The following is a 25,070-nucleotide window of genomic DNA, read 5'->3' as shown; positions in this document are numbered from 1 at the left end:
GTGTAATTAAAGACTGCCATAAAATAAACACATAACGGGGCCAAGAGAGCCAGGTCGCTCCTACCTGGTGGCCGCAGAGTTTTGCAGCCCTCATGATGTCTTAATATGCCTTTTCGTGTGTGCATGCACCATGAGTCACCATCATACCACAGCGGTGCTGTTTTTAAGTAAACTTTAGCTAGCAAGCAATGACTTCAATTACTTGTGTTGAAGGAGCACTAGCACATTGCAAATATTCAGACACGTAAGGCCACAAGCATGCACAAGAGAGACAGTCCTTGAGCTTAGAAATTTACAGTCTTCAAACAACAACCATACCACACAAGTGGAGGTAGAAAGGAAGCGTGCATTACTGTGCGTCAGCTTCCAGCAGAGATGTAAGCGTTTTCCCAAGATTTCATAAGGCTTCCATGGAAGATAGTCACAGAGCAGAGCACTGAAATCCCAGGCTGAATCCTTGAAGCACGGGACACCCACTTTTTCTGTGTTTCTAGACTCTAACAAAGCCTTCTGGCGGCCTCAGGTACCATCTGAGCATGACAATAAATATCATCACTGACTGTAGGCAAAGGGGTGGAAGAAGATTCACACGTTATTGCTAGGGAACATTTCCTGAAAGGACAGGACACGGACACAGCAGTAGCTAGTGCTAGAGCTCAGACTCACAATGGAAAAATGATCTGAAGAAATTAGTTCAGAGAAAAGTAAACCGCTGGCCAAATCCACCTCTGCAATACAGCTCCCCAAAGGGGGCTGAACTTCATTCATAACTTAAGCTTACTAAAAAGAGAGAATGGCAGAGCCTTAGCAAACCTGCTACAACTAAAAAAAGCCTGCAACACATACAAGAAGCATCCCACAGCTACCAAGATAACGATGACGCTTATCTAATCTGTTCTCTTTCAGTACATGCTGTGCCTTCTCAGGTCTTGGGACTCAGGGTCCTACTTGTCTTTTAGGGCAAAACTGGATCATCATATTCTGTTCAATTTTAAACTGCAGTTCCCCCCCAAAAAAATCAATGTACAGCCAGCAACCATTCAGTACTTAGTTTTCTCTCCTTTCACGCAGAGACAGTCTAACACCAAACTTTGCCCAGAACGTCACAGACTATGAGATTGCTCCTTTCTTATCAAAGGCTCACAGCCCTCAGGAGATCATCAATGAGAGAGGAAGGAAGAGAAAGATCTAGGTGTAATGCTCCAGGTTACTAGAGGTCTAGGTCTAGGAAAGCAGAATGAGCTTTCTTAAAGAATAAAATCATTTTGACTGCTAGACTCCCAGACCTTTTTCACCACAGACTGAATCCTAAACCAGGCCACCGTCCTTGAATTCCTCTACCAACTACTGCTTTGATATATGCAAAGTCAGGCTGTGTCAAGTATCCAGGCTTTTCTTTTGCTGTATGTTCACCTTATGAAAATAAATAATTGTCAGACCTTAGTGTTTTGTCAGAGGTATTTTATTTTTTTTTGTCAGAGGTATTATTTTTTTGTCAGAGGTGTTTTTTTCTGTCGGGCTTTAGATATGAATGCAACCACCTTCAGGATACATGAATGCAACAAAGAATGGCTTCCTGAAGTTTAAGAAAGTTCTAAGAAATCTTCGTAGCACTTCTATTACCCAGACAATTTCATATTCTGAGCAATGCCTTGCTATAAAACTCCCTCTGACAAATTCAAGAAAATCTTAGTTTACATGAATGAAATCCTGTATCTGAGAAACCCACGACACTATTCTGCCTATAACAGTTACGGATCCAGGAAGCATTACACTGTGTTGCAAGGGAAAGCATTAGAAACACAGCCGACACTTCTGGTTTTTGAACAGAAATTTCATGTTAAAGCAGAAAATGTGCTACACTGCCAAATTAGTTTGTTTAAAAATATATATATATATATATATAAAAACACTGTTACACAAGAATTAGAAAAAGAAGTCCCTTTAGCACTTAGTGAGGAAAAGCTGAATCAAAATCATTCAATTTCTACCCAGTTGCAGGTCACATGTATCAGCACTTCTTCCCCCACCTCTCCCTCCATTCCTTCGTGTTGGTGAACAGCATCTGGTTCAGCTCAAACACGGGCCGTGCACGCTGCGCTGGGACACGGGGAAGATACGTTATGACCTCAACATACTTTTCCTCGTAGTATATCAATCGTTGGGCCAGCGCAGACATCTCTGGAATGCACCATGTTCTGCAGAGCGTTTCCATTTCCCTTCCCCTGCTACTGCAAAAGGAAACAACACTGCTGCCGGTTTAGTCATCAGATCACATTTATCCCTGCTACAACCTCATGAATTTAACCGAATTTTGGATCAATGGGTTTTCTGCGTGGATCCCACAGTGCTAACATGTAGTGAGCTCCCTCGATCTCTTTTGCACGTCTGCAGAGATTTAAATTGACAATGCTGGGCACAGCTCCAAGTACACCTGCTTCTTCTCTCAGTCTGTCACTTGGCAAGCAAGTAAGAAGAAACACGCACAAAGAATAAACTACTGCAATGGCTAGGGTACACAGAAAACAGACACATTCAAACTGGTCTATTGTCAATTCCAAGGGAAGAGCCTCCCCAGCTAAATCACTAAAGATCAGTTTCTAGATGAGCAAAGATAAACAGAGGTTCCTGTTTCAAAAGCATGCAACTTACTGAGCAGTTTTGTTTTCCAAGAACGCCTGAAGCTTCGACTGTGGTCCCACTACAGACTCATTTAGAAAGCTCAAAACCATCAGGGTTACTAAGTGTTATGAGGGGGAGGTCATGGGTTACACAGCACTTAGCAATGATGAGTGTGAGGCATGTATGACGTGACATGATTGTAACGATATACGGCTTTGTAAGGAAAAATAATCAAAAATTATGAAAAATCACAATTTTCATTTAACAGTGGGTTCAGCAAATCAAGAAGAAGTGAATGATCAACTATGCACACAACCTGCACAAGGAATTACGACAACTTGTTGCTTTACACTTACTGTTCTTGTTAAATATCTTCAGGGATCAAACAGCGTATCACTATGGTGTGCAATGAGGTATTGGCACTGATAGAGAGGGTGGTTGCACACTGGAACAGGCTCCCCAGGGAAGTGGTCACTGCACCGAGCCTGTCTGAATTTAAGAAGAGATTGGACTGTGCGCTTAGTCACATGGTCTGAACTTTTGGGTAGACCTGTGCTGTGTCAAGAGTTGGACTTGATGATCCTTAAGGGTCCCTTCCAACTCAGGATATTCTATGATTCTATGATTCTATATCTCTCAATAATAAGACTCCGCTCTCGGTTTTAAACTAAAAGATGGTAGATTTATATCAGACATGAGGAAGAAACTCTTCTCAATGAGGGCAGCGAGGCACTGGCACAGGCTGCCCAGAGACGCTGTGTCTGCCCTATCCCTGGAGGTGCTCAAGGCCAGGCAGGATGGGGCTTTGGGCAGCCTGGGCTGGTGGGAGGTGTCCCTGCCCATGGCAGGGGGTGGAACTGGGTGGGCTTTATGGTCTCTTCCAATCCAAACTACCCTGTGATCCTATACTGCACTACCATAGTAAAAGCACTGAAGCTCTGGCTTCATCCCAAACAGAAGTGAAGGTTGATGTGAAAGTTCCTCTCTTCCATTCTCCATTTGCATCATACTGGAGGGCGTATACGGTCACTAACCTCTTTCGGGTCTTAAAACTCAGGGATGCTGATCAAACTTGTAAGAGATCCTAGCTACCTCGCTTCAGCAGTACATGCCAGCATCCCCAAGAACTGTAATAAATCGTGGTGATAAATCCTGCAGCTTCATCCAGGCTAACTCATTCCTTACTTGTGAATGCACTCAGGACTGCAACCCGCACGCTCACTGGGTAGCCAAAGATAAGAGCACATGGTAACGAAGAACAGAAACCCCTCTGCACCAGGAATTTCCATAACTAGCTCCAGTTCCTACTAATCAGAATGATTCCCTTAACTCCTCCATTATGTTTTCCTGTATTTTTCAGTTCGCTTTAGTAGAATGGTACATAGTAAATTATTATTAACTAGAAACCTAATTGATCACACTACAAGTATCTAGAGGTACAGACCAAGCAGCGCACAACTATTTTATTTGAATGAAGAGTTTCCAACTAGCAGCCTGGTGCACTTGGGAAGGTACCTGAAGCTACTTGAATGTGCCCAATCAGCCTCCAACTTCAGCGTTTTTAAATCTTTTCCCTTCCCTTTTGCTGACCTACACAAGTCAGAGAAACATCAATTACAGAGGAGAAACTGTGTAATTAATTTTGTATATTTGACAGCAATTTCTATTTTTTTCCTCTTACCTTTTTTTTGTCAATATTAAGGATTTATTTTTCTAAGAAGATGGATTGTATTTTGATAGAGCAATTGCTTTGCCTGCTTCCTACTTCACATCATATCATATGCCAATAGCAATAGGGAAAGGCTGCACACAGAAAGCATTTAAGCTATTTTAATCTGTCCTGTGACAGAAGCAGTAAATGGAATGAAGGGGAGGAACACAGCCATGATTTGGTGGTGGTCCCCAGCCTCCCAGGTGACGTGGATGTCATTTTGAGTCACTGTGCTGCAACACATTTAAACTTGCAGTTCCACACATCTGCAAGCACACTCCCTGTGGTTAATATTTGAGAAGATCTCTTGAAAATGCTGTATCTGTTTGAGCTATTTAAGGGACAAACGCTGCAGCGTCTAGTAAACTTTGACGTTAGACAAGCTGGCACTGGTCAGATCGCCCAGGCTCTGTGAGGCTGTCGTTCCGTGAATACAACCGCTCTCCACCAGGAGGATATTATCTGACCTAATAGTGCCTTCAGACGTATCAAAACCATGATTACTTTGGGGAAGAGGAATGCCAAGAGCAAAGCAACCCTCATTGCTGTAAGGTATGAGAGCCAGGAAGATCTTGCCTGGATGCTGTGTGTATACAAACATTAGGGGAAAAATCTGACAGAGAAGTGGGATCCCTTAACCCATCCCAGGCTTTCCCCCAGAGCTGACAGGCCCAGTCACCACATGAGTGTGTCACAGCAAGCTTTCCTTTCAGCTACAGGGTCCAAGCCAGCTCCACTCTGGGCACCCCCAGCGAGCTGTCACACAACGGGTCGTCACAAGCACGTTGCACGCTGTCACTTGAAAAGAGGAGCTGAGAGGCTTATGCCACGTGAGCCCCTTTTGAAAAAGAAAGCAGCTATGTACATGCAGAGCTCTATTTGCCATGAAATCCTTTACAACATTTGAAGAGGCAGCTGCCGAAAAGCAAATGCCAGCTGGCAGCATCAAAAAGTTCCCTCTGAAGCCACCCCACGTGCACCGTCTCTGCAACACAGCCTCTGACACCCCCCTGAAAAGGCCAGAAGACCTGAGGCCTTCCCCTGGTGTAAGAAAGGGACGATCCCAAAAAGGAGGGCAGGAGGAAAGTGTCTGGAAAAAGCATAAAGCAAAGCTCAGGGGAAGGAGCAACAGGAGGGAAGAAAGAAAGAGGGGCACAAGAAACAAAGCACAAGATGATGGAGGAAGACAGGAGGTATTTCTTACATGGGCACCCTCCAATGTAGTATCTGTCTGTGAAAATGAGGACCAAATACAAAGAGAACGAAAGCATTTAAAGAAATAGGGAAAGAAGAAAGGTCAGGAATAGCAGCTGCACCACTGCCTGTGCTCAGATTACTCTTCCCCACCAGGTACTAAACCTTAGGGGCAAGATGGTACAAGAGACACTTGGACAGCCCATTCTGGCCTGGCATAACAGAATGAACGGGGGTCATCTGTGCTTATCTAACTCTTCTACTCATTTGGGGATATAGAAGAAACAAATTCAAAAAAGAAAAAAGAAAGAAAATTAAAAAAAAATAACACTTTAGAAGCAGTTCCCGACTGGCAGCAGAGTCCGGGTAGGGGAGCAGCTGGCACTAAGCCACTCGGAAAAGTCTCAACTTCCTCGTCATTCTTCTGTCACGGGTTCCCACACACGGAGGCACCGCAGCCAAACCCACTCTTCTCTTTGTTAAAAACAAGGCCAAAAAAAACAGCCGCGCACAAGTCAGACCCATCAGACTAAACACCAGGCCCATCAGTCTGCACCGTAGAAGCTCTCGAGTGGGCTGAGCCATTGCGACTAAATATAGAGCAAACAGATTCTGTGATGTGAGAAGGTATGGATTTCATGTACCAGCCTGTATATCATACATACTGATGCAGCAGGAAGATGAAACGAACAAGGAACTGCAGCAGATATTTCTGATCTAATCAAGGAACACAGCACTTTCCGCAAGAAATAGGTGGTGTGGGGCGATTCATTATTATAGGTCTCCAAAGAAAATGATGCTGTGGCTATTTGGTAGCTAAAAACAAAAATCAGCAGTAATGCAGCACGCTGATGCTAAAACCTGCTGTTTGCTCACCGGGATGGCTGCAGCTGAGATAACCAGCAGAAACCAGCACCCCTCAGCATGACAGCAAGAGGTTATTCCTCCTTCCAGAAAACACAAGTCCCACACCTCTCTACAGCTCAGGGTTTCTTCTGAATTTCAATAATGCAGAATACTTGAAGGCAACTTGGACAAGACAGTGGGAGCATCTCGGTGACAGAAGAGCTGACTGCCCTTCCCTTCTTTCCCTCTCCCACCCCCACCACGAGCCTCAAAGTCGTGAACTTAACTGAAGAGGAACAGTCCAGTAAAACAAACAGAGAAAAGGCAGCTTCCTCCAGAGAGAGGGAGAGACGTGGGAAAAATCCTCACTGGATTTCAGAAACACTTCCAAAGTGCTTCTCTGTTTCTCCCTGCAGAGCCCAAGGAGACAAGGAAGCCCATCGCCAGGCCAAGCACAAGCTGGCAGGCAAGGGCTGGGAGACTATGCAAAGGTCAAGGTTAAAAGCAAGAAAACCCAACATCCTGGCGCAGATCCATGACCCAGAGCCGACTCTTTCCCTCTTAAACACTCCTCCCAGCTCAGTGCTGTTCGAAATGAACAAGGCCACAGAGCCCTGGCACCACATCAGGCCTTCAGTTACGGGAGAGTCCTTCCTTCCCAAATGAGACACAAGTTGAGAACTGCTGGAACGCCAGCAGGAAAAATCACTCTGCTGCTGCCTGAGCCCAGCTCTCACCATCACGTGCAAGCTCTCAGGCATAAAGCAGGAGCAGGCATCACCTCTCCTTTCATATGTACACATAAATATGCACACCCACCGTATCGATATGCCTGCATACATGCATGTAGAAATTATACCCGCAGATGTGTGCTTAGAGATACTCAGCACTAAAACAGGGCTGACAGGGTAAGACAGGACGAGCTGTGCAGCAGAGGGCCGGGCGGCCGTCAGTACCTCCGAATGGCCCAGATGGCTTTGCTGGGCACAGGAAGGCCACCGCTGCGCTGCTCCTCGGGCGAGGTGGGGTGGCACGAGCTCCAGGCGCCCCTGTGAGCGAAGCGATGCTTCCCGTTCTCCCGGCCGGCCGCAGGGACCGGCGGCGAGGCAGGGGTCGAAGCCACGCACGGCCGGCCAGGTCTCTGGTGGATCCCCCCATTTCTCCTGATCAGGCGACAAACGGGAAAGCAGGGGGGCATGGAGAAGAAGCGGGAATGGGAAAGATAAGAGAAAGCTTTTAAGGGATTTTTTCCTCCCATGTTTACTTACCAAAAGGTTGAACGTTATGTTAACAGCACAACATGCAACAAACAACATTTTATTTAATCTAAAATACAAAGTCTATATAATCTGGGAGGACAGGATTTATTGGTTCCTAACTCGAACTAGGGGACGACACCAAGAGCAACAGCAGCCAAGCACACCCATGTGAAACTCTTCTCTGGTGTGGTGGGAAGCACTGTGAGAAAAATATGCTACAACCCTCATTGTTTTGTTGCAGAAAATGACTGGTGCTCTGCATCTTTTTAAACAGAAATCAGATCTGTACAGGTTGGAGGAAAGAACAGGAGGAGATCAGTTTCAGTAGCACATAGGAGGCTGCTGGTTTTCTGCTGCCCCTTAAAAAATTCATATGCAGTCATAAAACCCCGAGTGCCACAAACAGATAGAAAAGTGCACAATGCATACAACTAGAACAAATATTAAAATGCAGCACGCCTGGGCTACAGAGCTGCAAGCTGCCAGATCTGGGCAACTGGGTGCCACTGAAGCACAGGAAAAACATAGAGAGGCCACTGGGAAGTAAAACTAAGGGAAGGGGCAGATTGCGGGGAGTGGGGGAAGAGGGGACCCAAATTTTCCCAAGGTTAATGAACATTTGTGTCATCTACAGCCAGGCAGCTCCTGGAACACCGACCAGCAGCCTGCAAATGCATGCGTTACGAGCAGTGTGCAGGCTGTCAGCCCCCAGAAAGCTCCTTGCTGGCTACCTGCCCACCAGTGGCACCACTATGACTTACTCATCGGCTGAAAACAGGAGAAATTCCCAGCCAACTCCCCAAACCCTGCTGGGAGCTGATTTAATTCACTGCTGCAGGAACACGAACTCAGTGTCCTTTCCTACAGCCTTGGCAGACTAGCTCCTGTAGGGGTGGGACAGGCTCCAGAGCCCAGGGGACAACGCAGGTAGGAACATGGGAAATGATGGCAGGAGCAAGATCTGCCATCATCAGTGGCAGCAAGCCATTACATTCGCTCACTTATTGACAAATCTGTCCCAGGGGTGGTATGGGACAGAAATGCATATAAAACAGCTTCTATCAACTGAAAGACTTCTGCCTTTTAATGAAAGTGCAGAGCTGCATAGTTATTGTGAAGCTAAGAGGGTGAGGGATACCGTCTTCAAAGGATTTGACTCTTCTCCAGTAACTGCTCAGAGCTGCTAATTATTCCAAACATTTCAGAACTGGCTGGATATTTTCCCTCTTTTTCCATTTTGTAAGGACAGGAAGGATCAAACCTGATTTTACTATTAAGTGTCATAACATATTTCTACAAGCATGACATTATGACTGAATAATCATGCAGATGCTGCTAGTGGAAGGAGTTAAGGTAGAGAAATTTTAAGATGTTGATGCTTCAATCTGAGCTCCCATGCAAAAAAAATAAATTAGTCTTGACAGACTGAACTGAACATTTTAGAGATCAGATCTTCACATCCAGTCCATATACCCAGCAAAAGTTTAACAGGCAGCTAGAGAGTAACAAAGAACAAAACCAGAATGTAATCTTGCTGCCTTCCTAATCAGTCAGATGTGTGCCTCCTAATTCAGCAGGGAAGACCATCTCCCACTGTGCTGTGTACAGTGTTATATATTCTGTAGTACATACAGGCAGCAACACTGGGAAAGCACAGCAAGCATAGCAATTACTTACAGTTTGAGGGCATTGCAGGAGAGGGAAAAGAAGTCATAAACCAAGCACACACCAAACACGGTGACTCCAGTTTCTTTCACCAGCATTGCACACGTCCCAAGGAATAAACTAAGCAGCAAAAAGAATGGGGAGGCAGTGGGAGGGAAATGTTCCCCAACATAAAGCTGATCCACACTCCTGAAAAAGAGATTTGACAAACATATTTTTAACTTTTATTTTCAAATGTAGTACATTCACACAAATATTGAGGTACTTCTTGATTTAAGATCTTGGTAATAAGTCGAGTGAACTGTCTACACTGTTTGCTGATAAATGAAGAAAGGTTTAGACACTAGGACAGAAAGGAAAACACAACTATTGAGAGGTACACCAGGAACTTGAGCCGCAGAAGAAAAAGAGACAAGCAGAAAGACAAAGTAGACTTAAAACAGTCAGAGGAAGTAAAAGGCAGGGCAAAGAAGTAAAAGAGGGCAAAAGGTAAGAAACAAAAATCAAGCAAACTTCCTATAGGATCACTTCCAGTTTTACACCTTTGAAACCTCCAGATGAAAACTGTGCTATAGATTTGTAGCAAACATCCCAAGAGGGACACAAGCAGCTTTTCCACAGGATCACGATGGCACAGTGCTGTTCATAAATGAAACAGCAATGTGAAAGGGCAGAAACACTATCCAAGTAAAGCTGTTTCTTATCTGTGTTTGTTCGGTTACAGTTTTAGGATACAGACCCTCAAAGAGTGCTAAGTTTTCATCTGAAAAGCACAACTAATGGTCAGGACATGACCCGGAACTCTCACAGACTGGATTTTTCTCCCCAAAGAGACAATTTGCCTTCAGCTGAAAGCAATTCTTTGTCATTTCAGGTCTAGCTCTACAAACACCCCTCTGGTGTATGGTCAGTTGGTAATGCCAATGGAAGAGGGCATCTTAAATGCCAAGTTCTCTGTTTAAGCTTACAGATTTTAATAAGCCTCACTTATTTGGCACTGCAGCTGCAGCAGGGACCAGAACACTGTGCTGGAGGAAGCACCTTTACCAGTAATAGCCAGAACCCCATGGATTTTCTCCCCAAACCAGAGCATCCCCTCATATCATAACAACAGACACCAAGGATCCATACCTATTATAGGAGAGAAAAGCCAACAGAAAGAGTAGACAGGCTAGGACATCCGCTCTGCCTACTATACCTGTTACCTAAAAAGAAAAGAGATGTACAGATGTAAAAGCAGATACATAAAAAGGCACGCACATTCACTGACTGCTTCAACGATCCAGGCTAACTGCTACTATTTTAAGCTTTTATATCGTTGTTATCCTTCCTCATCACACCAAAATGCTCCTTGGTTAGTGTAGGATATACTCAGTTTTGTCTGCTGCATTTCCCACTTGCCAAAACAAGTGAGTAATCCAACAGACAAATCATCCTTTGAGTTCTTTTTAAAATATTGTTAAAGTTGCATAGAAAAATACCGGTTTTAGTAATCTGTTTTGATTTTGGGTAATAAGACTTGAATGAGAAACACATCAAAGTCCCAGAATTGAGGTTCGTAAAGAAAAGGACTAATCAAAGAACAACTCTGTGGAGGAGACTTTTTATATAAGAGTGAGTTAAAAATTAACATTTGAATAAACTTTATCAAGAAAAAGTAATACAGTGGTATGTAATTTATCCTCTTTGAATAATCTGAATTTATACAAGTTTTTCCACATATCTATTAACAAAATCTTTCTGTAAGAACTTACTGAAGAACTTATAAACATTCTTTTTATAAAATATTTCAACATTCCATTTCATAAAGATCTAAAATTGAACATAAAGCAAATTAAAGGCCCTTTGAAATTTTGCCTCTTTTGCAATTACACAATTAAGCTATATTCAGTGCTCTGGCATTTATTTTAACCTTTTTAAGTTCTGACCCCCACGAAAATAAATTCAAAGAGGGCCTCTTCTAAAACCTCCCCTGCACTACAAAGCTGTATTATCAAAAGGTGCCTAGCTGATTAGTTCACACGACACAGACACAGCACAGGGAGTAACTGTAAAGCTCGTGGCTTTTTGTTATTAAGGTAATCTCTCCTCAAAAGTTCTCGGCCATGGCAGCTGTTTCACTCACTAATTTACAAAGGCTCGTTACAAGTCCGTGATGTCAATGGTATCTCAGCTAACAAGTGCACTTCTCTTTTTAAGCACGGGCAGCTACACATTGCATCTCCTTTTCAAAGACAGCAAGACTTGTTTTATCCACAGGAGAAGTAACTCCCCACGCTAACAGACTGCAGTTGTAGAATGACTAAGTCTTTGAACGCTTTCGTAGAACAAACAGGAAAAAGTGCAGGATGAGCTGTTGCTCTGTAAACTTACCATGGCATTTATTAAGCTAACACGTTTTTCTGAGGATGATATTCTTAGGTTTAATTGCAAGCAGTAAAAATTAATCTGTAGGTCACATTGCCTCTATCCGAATGAGTGATCTTGTCCAGAATACACACTAATGCTCCCTTCACTTCTTCTCCCTTAAATTGATGGCTACAGGAGACGAGTGAAGGCATGGAACAATGTCCCAGCAGGAGATGGCGGCCTCACTGATTTCTTGGGTTTCAGAAGACCCGACATTTTCATCGAGTGAATGACTGTCCATTTGCTGCTGGCACTGCTGACTACGACCGTCACTTAGAATTTAGCACAGGAGCAGGAAGATGGCAAGTCTGAATACATGGATTTCTTAAGGACTCCTGCACCTTTTTTTTTATTATTATTTTTTAACTATAGCATATTCTCACCTTTGATCTTCCAAAGCAAATATCACAACCACCACACTCTGTGTGACTCAAAGGTTTCTTTAAAGGAAAAGAAAGAAAGAAAGCGTACATTTATTTTTAGCTTCTGTGTCATTTTGTGTCGCATACTTACAGCCTCGGTGTGAATGGGATGCACAGCAAAGAACAGCGCTGTGACAAAAGCAAGTCGACAGTCCTTGAACACAGCTTTGTCGCAAGTATACATCAGCACAAGAGTCACTAGACAGTGTAAAATTACATTCACCGCGTGGAAATAGAAGGGGTTCATACCAGCCAGTAATATGTTTAACCTGTAAAGAAAAGAAAGGAAAAAAAAGAGCTATAACTTGACTGGAGTAGCCTTGTAGTAGCAGGACATCCTTCAAATGCTCTAAAAAAAATCATGCTTTTGCCTGATTTGCAGTCTTCTAATGCAAAGTGCTATTAAGCTAATTAGTGAAAATTGCTCTGAACCTCTAGTTTATCTGATTAAAGAGAAACCACTTCCTTAGTTTTCCTTCTAAAATATGTGGTTGAATTTGGCAAGCCTCATGACACGGAGATGGGAGAGGCTTGTTCCCTAGCATTAGGTCAGGTCTGCCTCAGTGAAACAATAGATGTGCTTCCCTAGCAGCAACTAACACAGTCCAACATCAGAAGTGCAGCACTTGTCCTATTCCCCTGTCGGCTCTTCACGTGCTTCTCAGCCACGTGGCAGCTTTACAATAAGGGTGGTGATTTTCTGCTATGGGACAGAAGCTTTTGCTTGGGAACACCCAGGGCAAGGACTCAGCAGGAGCTGGAGCATCAGCCTGGTGCTAGAGGAACATTCATTGCCACCTCACTTTCAAAATGCTTTCGCATACTGGAGGCATAGCATTTATTTAAATGCTTTACTGACATTGGGACTGGGCTATGAAGCTGCTCTACTAGTCAGCATCACTTCTACAAAGACGCTGAAGTTAAAGATAAGTTAACTCATCTAATGACAACGAGGGTTCGTTATTTTTGTCTCATAAACAAAGTATATAACAAGCTGTTATGACATTTGTTTGACATCATGTATTAATGTATTTTTCTTGTCACTTTTTTTTTTTACAGCCATCTTGCTTAACAGCTGCTGACAGGCTTCGCTTTACGTGCAGTTGAAGATAACTTGATTCTCTTTAGAACTAACTGTATCTGTACATTTGGACTTATTTATATACACACACGTATACACGCACATACACATCTGGCGTCTGTATGTGGTGAGGGTTGTATAAATGAACATGGAATTTGGAAGTATTAATGTTAAGGATATTAAAAAAAAAAAGGCAGAGAAGGCACCCAGTGAAACCATGAATCAACCTAAATATTTAGCATGTAGCTGTAAACAGGCGAAGGGGAAAACAATCCTTCCTGTTGCTAACAGCCACCAGGCTTCCCGTGACATACATGATTCAACAGCAATGCCACCGAGTTGTTGCTACCGTGCAAACACCTTCGTTTTTTTGTAAGACAGAGGAGGTGGGGTACGTCTGTGAGGGCCAGGCAACATATGCTTTTTATAAATACTCTCTACATTCCTTACTCATAAGTAACAGCGTGCTATCTGTCCTGGGCCACGTCTTCCAGGTCAAGCCTACTTTAACAGACCTGGAGTCTTCTTTGTGCATTACTCCTCTGTTTCCAGTGCAACATTTATCGAGGCAATAGCTGAAACCCCCAGAGTCTGGGAAAAGTGGGATTTTGTCATGACTTGACCTGTCCCTTTGAGTACAGGTTGATACAACTACTTCGTGACACGACATCAGTCTGCATAATTCAAGTGTACGTGAAGAGCTGAGCTGCTGGGGCATTTTTTCCCCATCTCTCCTGCAAGCCACTGCAGAGCTGCAGCACACATCACTTTCCCTCATTTCCACTCGCACAAAACAAAAAAGCACCACAAACGGCAGTAACACACACCCAGACAGAGATTCAGCTATAAATATGCTGCAGCCGCAGGAACCCCCGAGCCTGAATCTTGTTTCCAGCACTCAGCATGGAACAAGGGGCAGCAGAGGCCGCCCTGCCCAGAAGAAGTCGAAGCAGCAGCCCAAACAGCATTCCCTCTCAGAGGCACCTGCAGATGTGCACGATGGCAGGGACCACCTGCAGGACCAGTTCTTCAGACAAATGAATCACTTCTGGCTGTAAATCAGCCTGATGGAGCACGGCGCCACCCGAAAAAATGTCAAATTGTACTTTCTCCAGAAATCAGGTTGCCAGAGCAGATGAGGGCAGGTGAGGAGAGTGGAGACAAGCACTCAGGTTCAGGTTATCAGGCAACACAGACGAGCCATATACCAAATGTGAGATTCCCGTTTATTTATTTGTCTGAGATGTGAGGACCAATCACTAAAAACACAACATCTGACAGCACTCTTGAAAAATCTTTCACGGTCTACATGAATCATGTCTGATGACTTCTCATCCTGCAAAGCAAGGCAAGAGAGGCGAACCTCACAGGGACAGATCCTGCCTCCCCATCAGGTCACCTCTCCTAAAGGCAGGGCGTGCTCTTCACACCCCTTCTTGGGGTGAACATCAAGTCAAAAAGGCTTATAAGTGAGTATTACTTGGTCTAAGTTACTGAAAACAGCTATGTATGAGCATCAGCCTCACAGCTTGGGTATTCCCCTGTGTATTCTTTAAATAATGTTAAGAAAAAAAAAAAAAAAGGTAGAACAAAACACAAGCATAACAGCACCATGCTATTAAGATAAGCCTTCCATTAAACAGCAGAATCTGAGTGCAAGCATGCCTCTGTGTATGTTTTGAATACCATCTTTGGTGGTCCATAAACATTAAATGCAGTTGCATGCAGGTGCTATATTCACACCCGTGTTTTTGCTGCAAAGCTCTTTGTCATAAAAAATTAGGCCACATGACAATAAAGGAAACAGTCTTTTGTCCTGAAACAATCCCAGTAGAACGATTTTGAAGCGTTAGCAGTGGCTAAATTTATTGCACGTCAAATGAATGAGTAAATCTGGGGCTCCACATAGCTCTAATCACAAGTCAAAAGAACTCTGCAAAGCTCCCCAGCACAGGATTCCTTCCACCCATGGGGAAAAAAGGCAGCTGACTACAGAAAGGCAAATCTGCTCTACTGCAGAGCAATTCCTGGGCAGGTGAGTGGGTTAGGAAGGAATGGGTTAACAGGAAGAAGAAAAAAAAAGCCTTAGCACTTTTTAAACTTTAATACCTTTGCAGAGATTCATTCTTCTCTTTGTTTACTGGCATCAGCATTATCACAGAGTCTTGCAGTAACCATACACAGTATGTAGCCCAGCAAACAAAGAAACTAAAACACAAGTAAGAATCTCAAAATTAAGTAATAAATAGTGTTTCTCCAACACAACATTTATGAACAGAAGCTCTGGCAGGCAATAACTATACTCTAGTATAGGATGAGGGAAGTCCTCATGTTTCCATACCTAAACTGCCCCACAAATGGGGAATTTCATGTTTTTAAGCTGCCAGCCCCAAACTCACCAGTATTACAATCATTCCTAACTTCCAGCCTCTTCTTGCAGATAACTAGTGACAGGACTAGAGGGAATGGCCTCAAGTTGGCCAGGGGAGGTTCAGGTTGGCAATGAGGAGACATTTCTCTTAGGAAGAGCAGCCAGGCACTGGGACGGGTCGCCCAGGGAGGTGGTGGAGTCACCGTCCCTGGGAGTGTTCAATGAAAGGTTGGACGTGGTGCTTGGGACATGGGTTAGTGGGTGACATTGGTGGTAGGGGATGGTTGGGCCAGGTGATCCTGAAGGTCTTTTCCAACCTTAATGATTCTATGGGCTGGAATTTGGCAGACCTGGTAGAGCACATAGCTAGAAGTCCAGATGGGCTAGCCAAACTTTTTGAACTGACTGCTTCTGTCTGACCAGAAAGATATTTGAAAATCATATTGCAAGGATATAGGGCCTAATAAAGCAAGTGAACTCGCTCCAAGGAATGGAGATGCTAGGAAGGGGAGACACCATGTCAGACAAGATCTTTCCTCAGGGGAGCTCCTCATGAAGCACTCATGGAAGAAGAGTTTGGCACTGTTTCAACATCTCTGCTGGAAGAGTCCCTGAAGGCGAAGAGTGCACTAAACGTCCTGAGAAGTGGTGAATGGCAGTTCAAATGCAAAGATCTTCAAAAGGCACAGAGGAAAGGAGAAAAACATGTACACCAAAGATACCAGATGACATCATCAAGTATTTAAGCTACCACCAAGCAAAAAAATCAGTACAGAAGCCCCAGCACTGCTCACACCCCCCTGAAAGGGAGCAGACTGTACTAACGTGTCTTCAAGCACAGACCCTGGTCCCAACACCAGCCCTTGTGGCCGAGTGTTGCAGCACATGTGGTTTAGTGTCACACCCAAGGCAGAGTACTGCCAAACTGCATGCTGGAGCAGGAGGTATACCAGAAGAAGAGGTATGTGCCCTAACAAGGAAATCCCTTAATTTTTGTTTTGCAGGAAGAGTGTAGCGCACACACTCCTTGGTTTTGGTGTAGTTTGCTTCACTACCTATGGCAGCTTTTCCTTTCCTCCACTCTAGGACAAGGTGCCGCATGGACTTCCCCAGCCACAGGTTGGTGCAGGCCCAGGGAGCAGTCTGCACACCGTGCTACTTTCCAGACAAGGACACCCACCCGGGAGATGTCAGGCAGTGATACCTCCCCCTGGGTAGGCAATTCACCGCACAAAGGGCCTGGAAATCGACTGGGGTTCAGCAACTCCAACCTCACAGACCTGGAACCAGAGGGGCCTAAGCCACAAGAGCAAGGGTTCACCATACATCCCAATTCAAAGCCAGTTAAACATAACCACCAGCACCCTTGGGCTCTAATCTAGTGCTTGTTATCCACTTGTACACACAAAGACTCATTCAACCTTTTTATTAAGGCCTCTCATGATTTAATAATACTGTAAACCATAATTGGAGAGTTTATTTTTTTATAGACTTGATCATTATCCCTGGGCAGCTCTAGTTTAGTTTAATCTGTTTTATTATTTTGAACAGACTAACAAAAAACACAACATGTTACGAAATAGAAATGCACAGAATAATAATGGTAATTTGTTATAGCAAGTAACACAATGGAAACTCTCAGAGCATCCCACACCTCATAAAACCCCCACAGTTTTTACAGAGGAAGGCTCACATGCAGATTTATATGATTTTATCTAACATACAAGAATAGATTAAGTTTCCTATGATCTTCCTTTCCTTTTAGATTCGTGTGACACATATGACAAACTTTATGTAAACTAATGCATGATTTCAGTGCATAGTGAGATCTCATAATTGCCACAGATGCGTCTATTGTGTGCCAGGAAAATGAGCATCTGTACTCCAAAAACGGTACAGCTGCATCAGTGGCAACAGCGGCTGAAGTTCTACGTGGAAACAGCTCAAAGATTAAAGAAAAACCTGCAACAGTAAAAAGAAAATCAGCCCCGTTTGCAGCAGTGTTCACACGATGGCCAGTGCAAGCACAGCAGAGTCCCCTGGTGCAGCAGTACTTTGCACTGGTGATCTTTTCATCGTACTGTACAGTGCCTCAGAATTAAATGGACAATAAGGCTTAAATGGTTTGTTACCCAATTTTCTATAATGGGGATGGGTGAGAAGACAGAGGCCGTATCAGTTCCCATGCTATTGCAATTCCCTTAGAGCACAGCCATCACTTACAAGAGCTCACAAGAGTTAAGTGTTGGCATTCAAAGCAGGTTATTGCTTTCCAGCAGGGCTAGAGAAAGAAAACAGAAATCAATTAGACTGAGAAGCAACAGCACCTTGGAAGTGGCAAATATGTTAGAGCAGAAATTTCTAGTGAAACACTAGGACGTGGGGGTTGACACTCACTCCTGCATTAAGAATACTGAATGTACCATTCACCTGGCTTTCAAGCCATCTCCACAAACAGTCTGGGATAACTAAAAAAAAAAAAAAAAAAAAAAAAAGACCAAAAAAAGACCAGCAATTTACAAACCAACAAAGTGTCATTTTACCCAGATTAAGAACGAAATAGAGTTTGCCTTCAACACTGTGCTTAACTATCATCTCTGCAACAGCAACATAGAGAAAGAAATGAACATCTCCCAAAACTCTTCATCACCCCACTATCAACCAGACCACTACAATACATAAAAGAGGCTGTGATGCTGTGTAGTCCATGCTGTTTTCCATAAGTACAGCAAGAGAATAAAATATGTCCCAGGGTTTGATAGCACTACGGGTAAATGACTCAGATGTTTTAACCTCAGCAGTCCTCTTCCAAGTGCAGCAGGGGTAAGGGATGAGATGTATTCCAGAACCGAGCTGGGACAGTCATTCATCAAGAAGAGAAAATGGTACTAACAGATCTAGTATGAAGTTTTTAGGTCTAATTAAGAGCACATTTCAAACTGGATACAAGAGTTTTTCACCAATTTTGAAATAACTTTGGTAATCTTTCAGCTCAAGCTACCCAAGAAATGCCATTTTAATTGATACTGAAGCAAGGAGAAAACCAAGTGTAGCGCATGAAAACAGAGCAACGCTTCTTTCTTTTAACTCTGAGAGACAATAAATGAGAAAGCCCAGGAAAGCAGTCAGAAACACAGTGAGTAAATGCAGAGAAATGCCTTTAGCTAACCAGCAGCAGCCAGAGCACTTTATTTTCGTGGACTCTAAAGAGCATTGACAGGGATACTCCTGTGGGGAAGGAGGCTGCTCCAAAGCTGAGCCTTTCAGGTAAGAGAAAACAAAAGAAAATTAAGGGTGACATTGGTGCAAGAGGAATTGGATGCCGGATGAGAGAAAATCCCCAGGAATCAGTAGGTGTTTAACAGGCAAAGCACCAATGACAAAAGCAGCAAACACAGATGTGTCTGGATTCACCTCAGACAGATCTTTGAGGAGAACCTGCCTGGGCCTTTTGTGAACGCTTCCCCTCAAAATAAAAGGCTTTTCAATTCAAGAGAGACAAATTTTGTTGTGAGTTTTAGCCACAGAGAAGATTTTGTGACTAGACAAAGGCCACACACATTTTGTATGCATCTCCCCCCCATCCCACAGTGTGCTGAGGGCACATCCCCACTTGTGGGATTGGCAGCAGGGCCTGCAGCCTCCATGCAGCCAGGAGGCCTGCTGGGCTGCTCCCTGCTCCCTCCCCAGGCAGCAGCTTGCAGTGCCATCCCACAGATCCTGGCCTTCCCCCTGTCCTGAGGTCTCCAAAGCCCTCCCAAGAACGCTGGGCTTCATGAGCAGTCTCCTTCTGTGGAGCCCAAGACCCTGCTGGCCCCCCTGGAGGGGCACAGCCCATTACCTACAGCCAAAAGAAAGAAAACTGGACACACAGTACTGCATTTGCCATTCAGTTCTAGCTTACCCCTTCTATTTCAAAACAATAATTATATTCAATGTGGTGGAGAGAAAGAAAGATCTTCTGTACATCATATGAGCAATTCCACAGCTGGAAAAAGCCAAGCTTTGAGGCACACACACCCTTTCCCAGATCTAAAACGGCAGCAACACCGCCCGCTCTCAGTCAGAATAAAGGCTTATGTGTTTAGAAATGTGTCCATATATTCCAATTACAACACCAAACTGGCCTCATACAAGCAGCTGCCTCTTCACAAACTTCAGCTCACTTGTAACTTCAGCCCATTGTGGCTACACCAACACTGCATCGATTTCATGGCACGTATCACAGCCTCAGTATGGAGAGTGATTGCTGTAGCTAGGGCAGCAATATTAGACTAAGCTGTACGGAAGAAATACTGATATAATCTTAAGCATCGTGATATTGCCCTAATATAGATGTACAGAGTGAAGAAAACACTTGCGCAATGTATATTTAACTTGACACATTATAGCTCTCTATATTACCCTATTATGTCAAAATGTAATATACCATTAAATCAAGAACAAATAAAATCTAAGATCTTTTTTCTTCCCCTGGTTGTTTTTCTTAAGCTGCCTGTCCTTGAAAGTCATGCCATTGATACAGCTGAAAAAACAGAAGGATCAGCTGTAGGCAACTAGATAGATCAGAAGGCTGGCAGTGAGTTATTGAAATAATTCTCTCTTTGGCTGTATATTTACATCTAACCCAAGCTCACAGTTACTTCAGGCTTTGATCTGAAGCCATTGGTAGTCTTACATTAGGCTTGCAGTGCCCACACAGTGTACTGAACTGTTGCTGAAGGATCCCATTTATTCCCTAGACGTGCGTGCTACTCAAGCCATCACCAACTAGCAGCCTCTGCAGGCAGAGCTGGTGGGTCATCCATTCTGCAGTCAGCAGTACGCAGAGGATTATTTTTTTTTAATTTGATTTTTTTTTTTATTATTTCCACCAGTCTTTTGCCTCTGGTGAGCTGTTATTAGGGGTCTTGTGGCACTTCCTTCACTAGCATCTGCCTTCTACTGTGTCCAGGCAGTGCCCTCCACCCCACTGCCAAAGAGGCCAGGTGGACAGAGCTTTCACTTCTCCCAGACCTCTGCCCAACCACATGGAAAACCAGCAGGCTGGTCTGATTAAGAGTCTTTAAACCCTGGCATTTGCCTTTTTAAGAAAAGATTTGTTCTCACAATCTCCTACCATTGGACACCTTCAGGCTAAGTCTGCTGTCTTGATGACTACATCAAATGTTGATCACCTGCTTGTTTCTGTGATGAAAACCTATTCCAATGGGGATTTGAAAGACAAGAGAGAGAAGGAGAAGGAAGTAGTACTGAGGAATTCACCTTCTGCTTCAACAGTATAAGTATTTTTGCAAAACGACTGGAACCCAGGAGTAACTTAAGTGCTATTAAGGCAATAAATGATTCACCAAACTTGTTAGTGGAGACAAGGTGCAAGACAGAATTATATAGCTGGCAGTTCTTCCCCCCCGCCATCTTAACATTTTCTCTGGAAGGTACCAAAAAATACTATATCTTGAGTCCAAAAAGCCGCCTTCTTTAAAAAGAAGTGTATTGAATCACTTCTTGGAGGAGAACATAGCTGGAGATAAACATCTCTGAGTGACAGCACTGGAAAGGAGAGCACAAAGTAAGTTTTTCCTAAGGACTAAGCAAAGCCATTGCCTATCGGATCGGTTCCTTTGGTCTGCTGGACCTGTCACCTAGCAGTTACCCAAGTACAACAGGAATGTCTCTGAACCAACTAGCTTCAACACTTCTTTACATATTAAAGTCAGGAGAAAAGGTGAAAGAAGTTCAAAGGCACAAAGCAAACAATATTTAATTCAACGGGTCATGTGCAGGCTTTTCCCCCTTCTGATGTTAGCCCACACACACACAAAATGTAGCGGTTCTGTGAATATTTTAAGTTTTGCTTAACAGTTCCAGTAACACAGGCCACTCATATTTTCCTCTAATCATTCATTCTGACAGATCCGTTGTGAATAATGTCAAATACTTCAGCTCTTTTCACTATTTGGCTCCAGAGCATTAGTCTACTGGAATTAGGACTGTCATTTAAGATTTCCAATAAGGACAGGATCCCAAACTACAGTTGCAAAATTTCATCAATGTCTAGTCAAGATTTTTTTTTGACAGAGAAGTGATAAATTCTTTTAATTGAGATCATTTCAAGAATATGTAGTATATATGAAAGATATGCCTAGCCCACTGAAAAGTCCACAGGGAATCCCGAGTCCTTCCTCTTTTACAGCCAGGAAGGACAAAAAAAGAGATTGAGACAAAGTTTCTGTAGACTCATGGATCTGTAGACATACATTTCAGCCCACCCTTCACATCTGTTCTGTGCATGCAGTTTGGAGATCTCCCAGATTTTTTATTTTTTAAAATCTTTATTACAGCAAGATTCAAAACAAGTCTTTCAGGCAAAAATGTCAGGCCACAAAAAGAAAACAACCAAGAAGGTGTAAAGAATCACACTACTATTAAAATGTCTTGGATTTGACCAAACTGGCACAGCAAAAAGAAATATATATTAGTCCCCAATTCCCATCTTCAGCAAGATCCTGTAATGCACATGTCACAAAACTTGCTCAAGTACCCTACACAGATGCACTAAATTCTAACCAGATATTAATAAACTACATTCATTTCAACTTTGTTAAAAGACCTTTTTCTGCTGAGCCTTTTACAGCCAGCAGGGTAAATCCTTTTTCCTCCTGCAGGAGGACAGAGCACAGCCGGTAACATCGTGCTCAGGCAGGCAGCGCGCGGCTCAGCCACAGGCTCAGCATCGCTAGGCAAGAACTCGCTGCACCCTGCTCTAAGCGCTGGGTTTCAAGGATCCACTCCACTCAGATCTTAACATCTTCCTCTGACACCCCACTGGTAGATACGAAGTGGGAAGAATGTGGAAACCAGAGGGCTGGGAGGATATTTGGGACACAGTGGAAATAACCTTCCTCTGCAGCCAGGGAAGATAAACGTTATTCCTTCATTATTCCAAACGCAATGCCAACCAGTGAACAAATGACTTTGCCTTTCACCCTAGGTTTTAGTTGTATGGTGCTGTATGCTTATCATAATAATAATAAGCACTTGAGGATGAAGTCTTGCTCAGAAAATTGAGTCTCACTGATTTCCTGAAAGGACTAGACAGGGACAGCACTTCATCTTTTTCTTCCTCCCCCTCCTTCCTTTAGTTAATAAAGGGTAAACCAGTTCAGAGTCAAGACACATAAACAGGAGCTGAAGCACTGAGTTTCCATTCCGTTATTAAAGTTTAAGACTCTTTGCTAGTTAGCATAACTTAACTCCATCCTGCAACCCGATCTCCGTGGCCGAGCCCAGCAGCACTACAGCGCGCAGTGCAGCCAGCGGCGACCCGTCCAGGTTTGCTCACCTCTCAGATTGCTCAGGGATGTGCTGCGGGAGGGAGGGATGCATTAATCACACTGCTGCCCACACTGCAACGCTCCGGCTGAGCACCTGATGGAGAAGGCATTCGGCAGGCACAGAGCCAGCTCTGCCCGGGGCTGCCTGCGTCCCATTGCTCTCTGCAGAAACCTGCTTAGCGCTGCCCAAGGAGAACTTGCAAAGTCTGTCCTGGGCTACCCAGCTCACGAGTGTCTGCGCTGCTCGGTTTTGCTTTACCAGGGCTATTCCAGCCGGATTACATGCAACATGCCCTTCGGACACACGGAGCACCCAAGGGATGCCCGAGTCCCCTCGGCTGCTCCTGCCCTCCAGACGCACGCTACTTTCAGAGCGTGCATGGAAACGCTGTTTATAAGCGTCAGGTATTTGCAGGGATAGTTCATCGGCTGAGCCTGCCACTAACAGCTCCTCCTGGCGTACTTCTCGCCGCCTGCACAGTTTGTCCCTTACTCCTGCCACGGCTCTGCAAGGAGCAGCGGCCGACGGCTGAGGAGCGGGACCCCAGCGCTGAGCATCCCCAACCTGCACCACTTCTTCAGCACAATCATTTTTAAACATTACAGCGTGGCAAGCAGTCCCCAGCACTTGTGTCACCCCAGAATAAAGCAAGAAGAGCACAAGCCAGCGCACCACAGCCCAGCCGACCAGTAACCGCGAGGGGCTGCTACAGACTCCCCTCTTTTACAGGGATGAGGGCAGCTCTTGGTTTCCCTCCTGGGACCAGCGCAGCCGCCCTCAGCCACCGCGCTGCCGCCCAAACTTCTTCATCCCCCTCACGCCCAAACTCCTCGCCAACTCCCCGCGCCCTTACTTGAAGCTGAGGACGCAGAGGGGCCGGTAGGACTTGTGGCTGGTGTTCTCCGCCATCCGCTTGCCCCAGAAGTCGTTGGCGAAGGCGGCGGCCACGGGGGCGGCCGCCCTCACGTCGGGGTTGTTGACGATGGCCCAGACGTCGTCGTGCACGAACTCCCCCGGCAGCGCGTTGCCGTAGCACAGGGCGCACAGCCCCGCCACCGCCGCCGCCGCCGCCGCCGCCTTCCTGCCCGCTGCGGGCACCGGGGCCGGGGTTGGGGCTGGGGCTCGCTCCCGGTCCCGCTCCCGGTAGCGGAGCCCCGGCGCCGCTCCCGTCACCATGGTGCGGGTGCGGGGCGCCGAGCCGCCACCCCCGGGCCCTCCGCAGCCGCGGTGCGGGCGGGCAGCGGCGGCCGCATGCTGCGGGGCGGCACCGCCACCGCCACCGCCACCGCCACCGGCACCGCCGGCGGCCACTCGCGCTCTGCCGGGGCGCAGCCGGCCCGCCCGCAGATAAACAGCGGCCGCCTCCCCGCGCCATCCCTCCTCCTCCTCCTCCTCCTCCTCCTCCTCCTCCTCCTCCTCCTCCTGCTGCTGCTGCCGCCGCTGCTGCCCCCCCCGCACGCATGCTCCTTGTCGTGCTGTCACCCCCGCCCGCCGCCGGCGGGGGGCTCTGTGCGCCCCGCTTGGCCGGCACCCCCCCGGCTGCCTTCGTCCCAGCCCCTCTGGGCACACAGAAATCCCCCGCAGCCCGGCTGTGGGTGCTGGTTTTGGTGGTAGGGAAGTTGGCCGCTCCGCTCGGTCCCGGATGAGGGGAGCCGGGTGGGACCCCTGCCGCCCGCACAGCCCCGCCGGTGGCAGCTCCCAGCCGCTGTGCCTCAAGGAAAGGACGCGGGCACAGCACCTGCTCAGCCCCTAAATGAAGGGTGCGTGGCCACGGACCCAAAAAACAAGGGCTCTGGTAATTACCTTACCCTTTAAATAAAGCCACCTTTACATAACCAAAAGAGCACCAGCGCTCCTCGGCCAAGCCGCTCCCATTAACTTCTGTGAATGGGCATACTCGGAATTGCCTCCTGAAAATAAAGATGTGCTCAGGTGGTGCAGCTCGCCACCAGCTCGAGTGGCAGCAGGCTGCCGTGTGTGTGTGTGTGTGTGTGTGCCCCAGCGTGGGATCACGCCGAGCAGGAGCCAGGCGAAGTTTTGACAAGCAAGCCCGCCCCAGGAATGCTTTTCCCCCCTGCCTGTTTGGCACTGGGAGGGATCTGGTATTTTCCAAGCGCAACAGAGAGCAAGCAGGCTTTTAGCTGGACTTTTG

At 45.5% G+C, this 25,070-nt stretch overlaps 1 protein-coding gene across 1 annotated transcript in view; it reads right to left on the bottom strand.

Moving 5' to 3' along the window:
• TMTC1 (transmembrane O-mannosyltransferase targeting cadherins 1) overlaps positions 1-24,250 on the bottom strand; it is a 148,314-nt gene extending 124,064 nt beyond the window's left edge. Inside the window, exons 1-5 of the mRNA XM_027469147.3 lie at positions 23,772-24,250; positions 12,220-12,397; positions 10,429-10,502; positions 9,310-9,486; positions 7,330-7,536 (exon numbers count right to left, since the gene is read on the bottom strand). Coding sequence (XP_027324948.2) covers positions 7,330-7,536; positions 9,310-9,486; positions 10,429-10,502; positions 12,220-12,397; positions 23,772-24,094 — 959 coding nt within the window. The 5' untranslated portion in view covers positions 24,095-24,250. The remainder of the gene's footprint in view (positions 1-7,329; positions 7,537-9,309; positions 9,487-10,428; positions 10,503-12,219; positions 12,398-23,771) is intronic.
• Between the last annotated feature and the right edge of the window lie 820 nt (positions 24,251-25,070).

Source organism: Anas platyrhynchos, chromosome 1, assembly GCF_047663525.1.
Source record: "Anas platyrhynchos isolate ZD024472 breed Pekin duck chromosome 1, IASCAAS_PekinDuck_T2T, whole genome shotgun sequence".
Classification (NCBI taxonomy): domain Eukaryota; kingdom Metazoa; phylum Chordata; class Aves; order Anseriformes; family Anatidae; genus Anas; species Anas platyrhynchos.
The sequence above is the reverse complement of the archived record's forward strand: the minus strand, read 5'-3'. Positions and strand labels throughout refer to the sequence as shown.